Source organism: Ahaetulla prasina, chromosome 5 (genome assembly GCF_028640845.1).
Source record: "Ahaetulla prasina isolate Xishuangbanna chromosome 5, ASM2864084v1, whole genome shotgun sequence".
Lineage (NCBI taxonomy): Eukaryota > Metazoa > Chordata > Lepidosauria > Squamata > Colubridae > Ahaetulla > Ahaetulla prasina.
Window position 1 is genome coordinate 44744672 of NC_080543.1, and position 12768 is coordinate 44757439.

The window sequence follows — 12768 nt, forward strand, 5'->3', positions numbered from 1 at the left end:
CAGATCATTTGTACCAAGAATGTATAATGGCATCAACATCACAGTCCTTACTGGCATTCTTGACTATTTTAAGAATACGCCTCTTGTCTCTGCTGGCAGTAGCACCTGGCAGACACCTGTCCTCTTTCATTACCTCCATATCCTTTCCTAAATTTACATTCCTTACAATTGAATAACCAAACAGAAGGTGGCTTCTCTTTTTTGGATACCATGCTCTTCTTGTGTGACTGATGTGTAATACTTGATTCACACTTCCCCTTTCAAAGTAAGTTCTTCATCTCAGACCACGATCCTCTGCTAATTTGAGTTATCATTATCACAACTACCTTGACCTGTCACTTTAGTGTCCCTATTAAGGTCAGCAAGGGCACTATATCTGTTATGCTGGGACACAGCAAAAGCTTTGTGCTTATGGTTCACAGCTCTCACACTGCCAGATCTCACAGTTGTCCATACTGCCCTTCTCCTGCAGGATCTTTGTGGTAGAGGGGGCTGATAGTGTGGCAGCTCAATCGAGTGGAATGGCTGAATTGGGCACCTAATTTCTGCTTGAAGAGCACAGATTAGAGATTCTAGATAGGTAATCTGGTCACGTAGACTAGTAATTTGTTTACAAAGAGGACAGTAAATTTGAAAAAAGACTGAGAAAGACATCTGCAAAACAAATATTACACTGAACTAAGCCGGTCATTTTGAAATAAAATAAAATCACAATCTCAAGTACACTACCCCTGAATGTATTATTGCTATTTTTGGCTTATAGTTATATGATTCACGCACCATTAGGCGCACGGGCCATTACCTTTCTCCTCTGTACTCACTCTCAGACTCCCCCCCTCACAGCCAGCAACTCCTCCCATCAGCTTCTGATATGTTAATTTTCATCATATGGAGAGACCTATATCCCTGACCAACAGCCTAAAATTTGTTTGTCGGTAGGATTTACATCTGAATAGGCACAACTAGCAGTATAAAATACAAATTCATAAACAAAATTGTTACCAACATATGCATCTATAATGATGATTTTAAAATTATAGAACTAAAATATTTTTGCAAGGATGCAGTAATACATGAGAGTTTAATGAGGAACAAAAAGAAAGAGTAGGCTTGTGACTAAGGATTAAGACAGTACAGAGCTTCAAAAGATACTTTATTTCAATAAAGGTTAAATTAAAGCTTCCTTCAAAGCACTTTGAAGAAGAGAAGCACTCTTCTGCTTTTAAACAGTAGAATGACTTTGCTTAACATGTGCAAGAAACCACTGCTTTCAAAGCAAATTGACCAGTTGCTTCTAATCATAGTCAAGATGCAGCATGTTGCCTCCAGATTCTGTTCCAGGTGAGGCTATAAAATTGTATAAACATATAAAATAACTTATTTGTACAACTCTGTCATTTTTCATGGAGTGTCTTCCTGAGATAAAGAAAAATTGCTTCATGTATCTTTTTTAAGCATGTTTCTGCTAGAACAAATGAAATACCAGGATAATTACTCATTATGAAACACAACAATATTTGAAAAGATTTAGTTTTCTGAAATATTTCATCTGACTTATAAAGTTTATTAATTATATTACATATCTTAAACATCTAACCCACTCAAGAATGCACATGTCAGGTGTAGCTTTTTTAAAAGGCTAATGCAGCTAATTTATAGGAAGAGATAATTAAATTAGTATGTTTTAATGTGTTTTATGTGATATGAATCAGTCAAATCTTTCAGGTATAGTTATAACAAGTGGTGATGTTGTATTAGAGACTTGCTAAATTTTTACCAATACCACTACTAGTGTGGGTTGAATTTAGAGGACTCATTAGCAATAGCAATAGTATTTAAGACTTATATACTGCCCCATAATGCACGCTCTAAGTGGTTTACAGAGTCAGCATGTTATTCCCAATCTGGATCCTCATTTCACCAACCGTGAAAAGATGAAAAGATGAATCAACCTTGAGTCCCCTCAGGACTGAACACTAGGCTGTGGGCAGGATTTTCTTCCAATATTGCATTCTAGTCACTGCACCCATTAGGTATTGATTATATTTATTAAACACAATTTTATTAGAGTACGTCTATCAAGTGATGGGAATTAGAGGTTGCTTTTCTCATATCTTTCTTCGATCTAAGGTCAATATGAAAATCCAGTGTAAACAGTGGGCAATGTGACTTGAAAAAGCTTCACAGCTCAAGTCAAGTTCAATTTATATGGAACTGAATTTTTTTTTAAAAAACCCTGGATCCATAAGATTTTCAAGGAAATAGAAATTAGAATGTATATTATCATTTTAAACTGAACTGTTTTCACCACTAATTTTCGAATTGCGTTAGATTAGGGATACTGTAACAACAATATTGTTTTATTTTTGTTTTTATTGTTAAAATCCAGTTATGTTATATAAAGTTTATAGTTTGGTTTGTACTAAGCATTTAAAAATACTGATATAAAATAAAATTGTGAAATGGGGCACTTTTAAATCCCTAATTAAGAGATGATTCCAAGCTGCAAAAGAAACTGAGAATTAGAAAATGTAAGCATACATTTTATGTGAGAGTTTCCCTGGAATAATTTAAAGTATTCCTTTAATTCTGTTATACAAATTGTTCATATTCTCCCAAATATTACATGATTTAATATTATGCTTTTAAACACCCCCCCCCAAAAAACTTTCAGGTTTCAACAACAAACATATTTGTTAAAAGGATAGATCACTGTACAGGAAAAGAAAAATGTTTTTTTTTAATAATCTATTTCTTTGAAATTCCCTCTTGGCTTCCCATATTAACAGTCTTCATACATAAGTTGATTACTGCAGGCTGGACCTTAAAAATCTAACCAGATATCACAGGGATATCTCTAATAAATTAATGCCTTAGGGGTCCTCTGAATGTATGTCTTTTATTTACCACTTTCTCATTGCTTCCTTTCTGTGTCAGATACATAATGTAATGTGTTACATTCACATTAAATTTCCATTTTTTAAAAAGTAGGATAGGTGCAGAAATTAAAGCACCAAGTCAAGATTAATCTTTTGGCATGTTTTTTTAACTAAAATTCAAAAAGTGTACATAAATTAAGCTGTTACTGTCTCTCCTGGAAACTGAGCAATTAGTTCTGATTTGCCATGTCCTGGTATATTTAAGAAAGGACAGAGAAGGAGGAATAGTAAAGGAAGAAGAAAAGGAGGAAAAGATATCTTAAAATCTTCATGAATCAGCCAACCTTGAAATAAATCTCACAATTCATAGTTGATCCACTCAGAGATCGGATTACATGAAGCAAGATGAGGGTGGCAGAGGCATCAGACAGAAAAGATTTTTGAACGGCTAAAGCTTTTTTCTTTCTCTTACAACATATTCTCATTTTTGTTTAAGCCCTTACAATGTGACAATAACTATAATCAATAAAATCTCTTTTAGGTTGGTTTTTTACCTTGGTTCTCTAATACATGGCTGAGAAACTCTTAATGTCCTGTAGTTGTTTAACTTTCCATCTGTCTCCATATTAAGTGAAGGTTTTCGTATCATCTAACTCTCCCAACAGAGCACATGTCAACATTCTTCTAAATTCTTTCTGCTTGACTGTTTGTGGTTAGTTAAGACTATCTGGAATTGGAAGCTCAAATTGTATCATTCTTATTATCCATAAGATATGATGAGGAATGGCTGTGGGAGGCAAGGGAGCTGAAACTATCTAAATCAAACAGAAGAGGTCTGTGTTTTGGAACACTATACTGAGATGAAACAAAGTTGCAAATTTAGTTTAGCTTCAATGCTCTAAACAGGGAGTGTCTGACAAAAGCAGATTTATTCAGCGGTAGGATTCAAGTAATTTAACAACCGGTTCTCTGCCCTAATAATTTCTTCCAACAACCAGTTTGCCAAACTGCTCAGTAAGTTAACAACTGGTTCTCCCGAAGTGGTGCGAACTGGCTGAATCCCACCACTGGATTTATTGGCCTATGTAGCACAAATAAAATTTATGTATTGTCATTGTGGCTGCTGTTGTTGTTGATGATGATTCAGTATCACTTTGGAAGGAGGTATAAGAAAATAGCCACAGCCATTGTTACCATATTATTATTGTGTTAATATGCTGAGCTTGTCAGCTGGAAACCTGACAGCCTAGGTTTGAGATCCGAGGGCTGTGCAATGGGGTTAGCTCCCTTACTCTCCTCAGCTACTGCAAACCTAGCAGTTCAAAAGCATGCAAATGCGAATGGATAAATAGGAACCAATGTTACTGCTTTCTGTATCTCTCAAGACAACAGACAATGCAGGGTCCCTTGGCTAAGAATCAGGGATGAGCACCTGCCCCTTGAGTCACTCATAAGTGGAGTGGGGAAACCTTAAACCTTTATTGAAGTGCTTTTCTATATTTCACAAAGCAGAATAATTAAGGTTATAAATATTTACTCCATTTATGTTCCAAGTCTGATAAGGCAAACTATAAATATCTAATATTAGAAAGTAAACGGAAACCATTATCAATTCTACAATGAAGTCAATTTCATTACTATGCTCAGTTCATCAGGTTTTAATAAGAGAGAAAAAGAAGCATCAAATATAGTGGGATTTTCTTCCATCAACAGTAACCATTGTTAAACAGAGAAAATTTTGGTGAGAGTGCAATATAATGGTTCACAAAGAAGTTGCAGAATTAAATTGGGAATATTAAGCTAAGTTTGTAAACTAAATTGTAAGACAAATGTTATTTCTTTAATGTATGTTCATTTAATAGCTTGGCATTCAGCTCATATTCTCAGTTTCATTTTTTTCTATTAGTATGCACTGTCATTTTTAAGTCAATGGAAATATTTATTTATTGAATTAGGAATGATATTTAATAAACCTGGCAGCTGTGAATATTTGGGGTATAAACTTTAACAATGCATAAACTTTAAGGTTATACAAATAAGATAGACGTCATGCTTTTCTTGCAATCTAATTCTTCTAACTTGGTAGCAATTTCCTAGAAATAAAACAAGTTGCATATTTTGAGATGCAATTATTGCTTAGCAATTCAGAACTTTTAATTATTCTCAAAAGACTAAACGGAAATGCAAAATAAGGTTCAATCGAAAATTAAAGGGGAATATCCATGCCTTCAAATTTCCAGTGAAAACATGCAAATCTATTGATATATGCAAATTTTGCAAATTTGCATGATTAATTGCAATCATAATAGAATAGGTGCTGCAAAACACATGCAGTGCAAATCAGGCATAGAAATGAAAACTCACCTTTAGCTTTGCTTTTTGTAGTAGCCACTGGGACCAAGGAAAAGATTGCAAGAGGAGAAGAGAACAGATAGAGATTAGTCAGAAGTTCTGATGAAAGTATAGAGAAAGTTGTATGAATGGTATAGGACTAGTAAAAGCTAGATTCAAATACAGTATCTGTGTTATGTCACAATGCATATTTTTTCCACCATATAATTTACCAAAATAAAGGATGTCTAAATTATGTATTCTACATTGATGCCAATGTTACTTGAAATAGATGACTGGCAGCAGTAATTGCAATTAGCTATGCATCAAACTGCCATACAATTTATAATTTAAATTATTTACCTTTTTTTAAAAAAATCAACATTTCAGTTTATCTATATCTATCTATCTATCTATCTATCTATCTATCTATCTATCTATCTATGTATTTATTTATTTGCTACCCATCTCATTTGGATTAATTCATAATCATGTGGATTATGCATTAAAAGCATTAAAATCATAAAATCTTTTATAAGGTTTTGATCTTATATGGCAGAACATTTTGATATTTATATTATTCCTTCTATATATGCTCATAACCTCATAGATCTTACGTTTAAAAAATGATTTATTGATAGTCAGGAAAACAATCATGAAGATGATATTAATTGGATGATTTAAAAAAAACCTGAGATCAGCTCACAAAATACAGTTGGGGACCTTGCTAAATTGAAAGGGAAAGAAGTTACATTATTCTGAATTTCTAAAAGACAAAACAAAATATGGAAACTAAATGAAAATGCTAGCAAATTTTTCTATGAATAATTAAAATATAGAAGAAAAGCCTTTATGAATTTTGGGGCAAATTATAATAATATTGAAACTGGGAGACTGAGTTCTAATCCTGCCTTAGGCACAAAGCCAAATGGGAGAAAAATGAAATAGATTATTATACAAGCTGAACTCTTCTTTGATCACTAATACCACTTTTAACACAATATGGAACTCTGCTTTTTTAACTGTGCACAATTCTTACAAGATTTTCTCATGGTCAGTCAATGTCAAGTATCATTTAGATCTATATGTCGTTTATATTATTTGTGCCAGCATGAACCACTTTATACATCTATACAATAAACTGTATTTATCTTTTTGAAGCCTTTTCACCCAGTTTGTACAGATCTTTTTAGAGTGTTTTACAAACACTTTATTCTTGTTTTTATAACTGAACAGTAAACATGGTATCATTTTTATCAACATTAAGCATGGTGACTCCAGGTAATGTATTTATTCATAGTTACAGTAGGTAGATTTTAAAACATAAGCATTTATTCCAACACCCAGAAGGCATTCTGCATATCTCACTTAGCACAACAATTGTTTATTCATTGCTCTGTCTTGTTCTTTCAACCTGATACCATTTTATGACAACACAATACTTTTATTCCATGGAAGGTAACTTCGTTTAGGAAGTTTTTGAAAGGTTGTTTGAAGTCTAAGTATCAGAACATCCTTCTCTATTGTTCTGCCTATAATGTATCCATTTCCCAATTTTTTTTCCTGTAGTAGTAGTAGTAGTAGTAGTAGTAGTAGTAGTAGTTATGATGATGATGATGACTATAGCAGCCGATTTTTCATGGGCTTCCTTGTCAAATATTTCACCTAAAACCTTGTTATATGGGAGGGTCAGCATTCAAATGTGACATTTCTTCATCATGTATCCATAGAAACAATATCCTTGTAGGCCATGCCATTCTGAAATATATTGCTAAGAGGAGTATATGTAGGGAAGCAGGTTTCTTTTATTTCATGCATAGACCTAAAAACTTGCATATTTCTATTCGGATGAAGACCAGACAGAAAATATCTGACTGCTCACAGAACAACATACACATATCAAACACCTTGCTTTGTTAAACAGTGTGATTGTTATCAATTTGACAATTACATGCTGTAGCCTGAAAATGATGACTCGTTATTCTTATATATATTACAATATAAAATATATTATTTTTTGCAATTTACATTTATCATATTGTAGATTATTTCATGCTTTTTTCGTTAATACTCACACAGTATTCATGTTAATTTTTGGAAACAATGTTGCTGAATTTATATGTCATATTTTGAGTGCTTATGGCTAAAATCAAAGAAAATTCACTGAAAAAGTTAGAAATCTTCATGGGAAATTTTGTTTTCTTCTCTTTGCCAAATCACTTTTGAAAGATGAAAGCAATAAAAATAATACGCTTAGAAAATTCTTTTTCAAACAAATCAAAACTGAAGTATTTGAAACTAGTCATGTTAACAGTAGATCACTTTTATAATGTCCAAACATTAGAAGTGTACACAAAATAGAAAACCAACTCTGAAATTCTGAAAGTTTTGGATCAACTATGTTTCGGCAGAAACAAAGCACCTAATGATTTGTGCTTTTGTGGTGTTGGAAGAAATGTCCATCTGGGTTCAGTTCCAAGTGGGGAAAAAGACATGGAAACATGGAGACTGCTTGGAAAGATGGTTTAATGGTGGACAGGAATCACATGGCTTGAGTTCCTGAACAGAAAAGGTGATCACATGTTTCAAGGTGTTGGGTGAAGAACCAGAGAGGAAAGGAGAAGAAGAAAAGAAGAAGAAGGGAGAAGGACAGAAGAGAAGGGAAAGACAAGATGCTGAGTGCCTGAGTTTATACTCTCTGTGGGGCTTCACCTTGGTGTTTCCTGTTCCTGTATAAGAAATGTACCCTGATTGGTTGTCAAACTCCCAGGTGGTCTAGGGGTCTTAGCTAACTTTGTAGGTTGTCTCTCAAGCTTGCTTGAGCCTTGCCATGTGGTGAGTTTCTGTTGCTAGATGAGTCCTATTGTGTTGCAGACGATGGTCCATTGACAAAAGGTGGGGGGAAAGAGTGAGCTTGGCTGAGGCCTTAATGGCCCATTGACAAAGGTGGTGGGGGGAGGCAGGAAGCTACAGGGAGCTGCTTTGTCCTTAAAATATGTTTCTCCATTTCTCATCCAGGGAACCAATATTTTCCAAAATATTTCATTTTTCTAGAAGAGGGGTGAGTGCTAACTTTCTACAACAGCTTAATTAGAAGGAAAATTGGAAATTGGAAACAATTTTAGGTGTCTTGGGAAATGGTAAGATTTAAAAGCTTATTGTGTTGCAAAACCTTGAGGACCAATTATATATTATAATTCTTTGCTGACAGAAAACTCCTTTACTTCAAATTAGAACTACAATCTGCCCTTGAGCTATACTTTAGGTCTCATAACTGAAAGCTGTTTGAAAAGAGATAGCTTGGCCCTTTGTATTTTTCATCTTTCATACAAGATGCAACCAATATAGGAGTACATCCTCTCAGAAAACATTTAATGAATTCCCTGGGAAACACAAAACATACTTTCTTGCCTAGTAATGATCTCTTGTGTTGTACTGTAAGTGCTTAAGAACAAAAGAGTAATAATGTATTATGCTGAACAAAATAACGCTTTTCTAATACTTGAAATGCTAGTGATAGAAGAACTGCAGCAAAGGGGTCAAACCTGTCTTTGCAGCAAAATGTATTATGGATCAACAATAAAGAAGAATTTGATAAAAAAACTCTTGCCTAATATTAAGCAGACAATCAGGCCAGAAGGTTTTTTTATTGTTATTTTTAAATGTGTTCTACAAACCAAAGCACACATTTATGCAATGCACAAGGTACAAGGTTGAACCAATAATCAAAAATCCAAAAGAGCCAAACAATACAAAAAAAAACACAATTCATAGAGATTACTGGAGGAAGTAATAATATTGTGAACTGATAGCCTGCTGAATTTTGTGTACATGTTCAATCTGTACTCACTTTATACACACCAAAGCTGATCAGCACAAGTGTATATAGATTTTTAAACTTTTATTTAAAAATCAACTTTCAAAACTGTACAGACAAATAAAAGCATTTTGGAATTACCACTTTTAGGCATGTATTTTGAACAAAATAATCCCCTTTCCTTCTGTGGCCTGAGCAAAATATATTTACTTCTGGTAAGTTACAACTGACTATGTAAAATTTGCTGTTCCCTGATCATAATGGCTTCAGCATTTAATGTTTTACTGATTTTGCACTGGTAAAATGCTACAGGTAAATTGATTTTTCAAGAATCAATCTGTGCAGTAATTATTTTACCTGCTTTCTATTAATCAGAACATATAGGACAGTGATGGCTAACCTTTTTGCCATCTTATACCAAAAGCAGCGAGAGCATTGGGGAGCCCGCGTGCCCACCCGGATGCATGCAACCCCTCCCATGCTCCCCACGCTTTTGGCATGCGATGGCAAAAAGGTTACCCAGTAGGCCTGTTTTTCGCTCTCACCAGGCTCCAGAGGCTTTCTTCCCCCGGAGGCTCTCTGGAGGCTGGAAACAGCCTGTTTCCTGACTTCCAGTGGGCCCGGAAGGCCCGAAAATTAGCTGGCCAATACATGTATGTGCATTGGAGCTAAGCTAAGGCAACACTCACGTGCCCACAGATATGGCTCCGTGTGCCACCTGTGGCACGTGTGCCATAGGTTCGCCATCACAGATAAGAGGACCAAATATATTTGTGTTACTACAGAAGAAATTTATAAATTAATAAATTATAATAAGAAGATAAATGTATTTATATTATCTAACTCAGCAAAATAACATAATTTATTTATTTATTTATTTATTAAATTTCTATACCGCACCATCTCCCTCAGGACTCAGGGCGGTTTACAGCCATATTAAAATACACAATACCAATATAATAAATAACAATGTAAAAACAATTAAAACCAAATATTTGATGGCCAAATCACTAAAACGGTAAAAACCGATTTAAAACCCATTTAAAATTTCACTAAAATATTTCTTAGGCTAGTCCAGCTCGATGGAATAATAAGGTCTTCAGTTCACGTTTGAAGGCCCGGAGGTCGGGAGTTGTCATAACCCCGGAGGTAGCTCGTTCCACAGGGCAGGTGCTGCCACAGAGAAGGCCCTCCCCCTGGGGGTTGTCAACCTACATTGTTTGGTCAACAGCACCCTGAAGAGGCCCACTCTGTGGGAGCGCACAGGTCGTTGGGAGGTAATCGGTGGCAGAAGGCGGTCTTGTAGATATCCCGGTCCTAAGCCATGGAGCGCTTTAAAGGTGGTAACCAACACCTTGAATTGCACCCAGAAGGCCACCGGCAGCCAGTGTAGGCCACGCAGGATATAGGTGTTATGTGGGAGCAACGCGGTGCTCCCTCTATCACCCGCATGGCCGCATTCTGGACTAGATCGAGCCTCCTGGTGCTCTTCAAGGGGAGCCCCATGTAGAGAGCATTGCAATAGTCCAGGCAGGAAGTGACGAGGACGTGAGGTTTTTTTTTGTTTACATTTATATCCCGCCCTTCTCCAAAGACTCAGGGCGGCTTACAGTGTATAAGGCAATAGTCTCATTCTATTTGTATATTTTTACAAAGTCAACTTATTGCCCCCCCAACAATCTGGGTCCTCATTTTACCTACCTTATAAAGGATGGAAGGCTGAGTCAACCTTGGGCCGGACTTGAACCTGCAGTAATTGCAGGCTACTGTGTTCTAATAACAGGCTTCTTAACAGCCTGAGCTATTCCGGCCCATGAGTGACCGTGCGTAAGGAGCAGTGGTGGAATTCAAGTAATTTAACAACCGGTTCTCTGCTCTAATGATTTATTCCAACAACCAGTTTGCCAAACTGCTCAGAAAGTTAACAACCGGTTCTCCCGAAGTGGTGCGAACTGGCTGAATCCCACCACTGGTAAGGAGTCCCGGTCAAGGAAGGGGCGCAACTGGCGGACCAGGTGAACCTGATAAAATGCTCCCCTGGCGACGGCCTTCAAATGTTCCTCTAAGGACAGCCAATCGTCCAGGAAAACACCTAAGTTGCGCACTCTTCCCCTTGGGGTCAGTACTTCCCCCCCAACAGTCAGCGATGGTGTAAGCTGACTGTACCGGGACGCCGGAACCCAAAGCCACTCTGTCTTGGAGGGGTTGATCCAGAGCCTGTTCCTCCCCATCCAGACTCGGACAGCCTCAAGACACTGGCCCATCACCTCAACGGCTTCGTTGGGGTTGTTCGGGGTGGAAATGTACAGCTAAGTATCATCAGCGTACAGATGATAATCCACCCCGAAACCACGGATAACCTCACCCAGCGGCTTCATATAGATGTTGAACAGGAGAGGCGAGAGAACAGACCCCTGAGGCACCCCACAAGTGAGGCGCCTTGGGGTCGATCTCTGCCCTCCTGCCAACACCGTCTGCGAACGGTCAGAGAGATAGGAGGAGAACCACCGATAAACGGTGCCTCCCACCCCCAATCGCTCCAACCGCTGCAGCAGGATACCATGGTCGATGGTATCAAAAGCTGCCGAGAGATCTAACAGAAATCAGGACAGAGGAGCATCCCCTGTCCCGGGCCCTCCAGACGTCATCCACCAATGCGACCAAAGCCGTCTCAGTGCTGTATCCGGGTCTGAAACCGGACTGGAACGGGTCCAGATAGACAAGTTTCTTCCAGGTATTGAGGAAGCTGATATGTCACCATACTCTCAACAACCTTCGCCAAAAAGCCATCCCAACCGGATCTATCCAATCAGTGTCCAGTCCGTCCCGGATCTGAGCGATTTTATCGGACAGATACTGTACAAAATCCTCAGCACGCCCCTGTAAGGGGTCCTCCCGAGCCTCCTGTATAAGCAGGGAGCGGGTCACCCTAAACAGGGTGGCTGGGCGATTATCTGCTGATGTGATAAGTGCGGAGAAATAATTATGTTTCGCCGCCCTGATCGCCACTAATACCATCTGTGTAGTTATAAGGTGTTAAACATCCTCTACAATAGGTACAGACCTTCCTCAGCCATGCACGATGGAGATACAAAAACCATTTTCATTGGTTTCAGCTTTAAATTGATCACAAAATGATTTGTATGGTCTTATATTTCCACCTTTTCAAAGTGACCAGTGTTTAACACATATTCTTGGATTCTGCTTTTTTTGTCCAATTACCCTACTATGGTACCTTTACCAATTTGTATATTTTTAAATTCTTATTCAAAAGACAAAACATTTCCACTTGTTTTCTAAATAATGGTACTTTTTTCTTAAATAAGTTATACATTTCTTTGAAAGAAGGGAAGTATAATGCACTGACTGTGCAATAAATGCTGAGAGTTCTCAATGTGCATGATTTCAGTGTAACATAGAGTTAAAAAAAAAAAATTCATTCATGAGAAGTATTTAAGAAACATGAAATTCACAAGATATGATGCAATTTTTTCCCCCAAAAAATAAATTATTTATATTCCTAAACACACTAGAAGTAGTCACTAGGTAATTTAAACTCTGAAACTTACTGTATAAATTTTATTTTTCTACTTTTATATAACGTTCACAATAGAGAACTGAATCAACTCTCAACACAGCACAACAGCAGCTATTCATTCATTTAAGGGTACAGGGAAACTCTGAAGACTTGCTTAAAATGCAGATGAATGGATTCGTGTTGACAGCTCTAACTTGTTTCTT

General features: G+C 36.9%; 1 protein-coding gene across 3 annotated transcripts in view; it reads right to left on the reverse strand.

The window, feature by feature from the left end:
• Positions 1-12768, reverse strand: part of CADM2 (cell adhesion molecule 2) — a 431434-nt gene that overhangs the window by 200421 nt on the left and 218245 nt on the right. For 2 of the 3 annotated variants that reach the window (XM_058185212.1, XM_058185210.1), the window contains exon 2: positions 5244-5270. The exons of the other annotated variant lie outside the window; for it this stretch is intronic. In XM_058185212.1, the coding sequence (XP_058041195.1) occupies positions 5244-5270 (27 nt within the window). The remainder of the gene's footprint in view (positions 1-5243; positions 5271-12768) is intronic. 3 annotated transcript variants of the gene reach the window in all.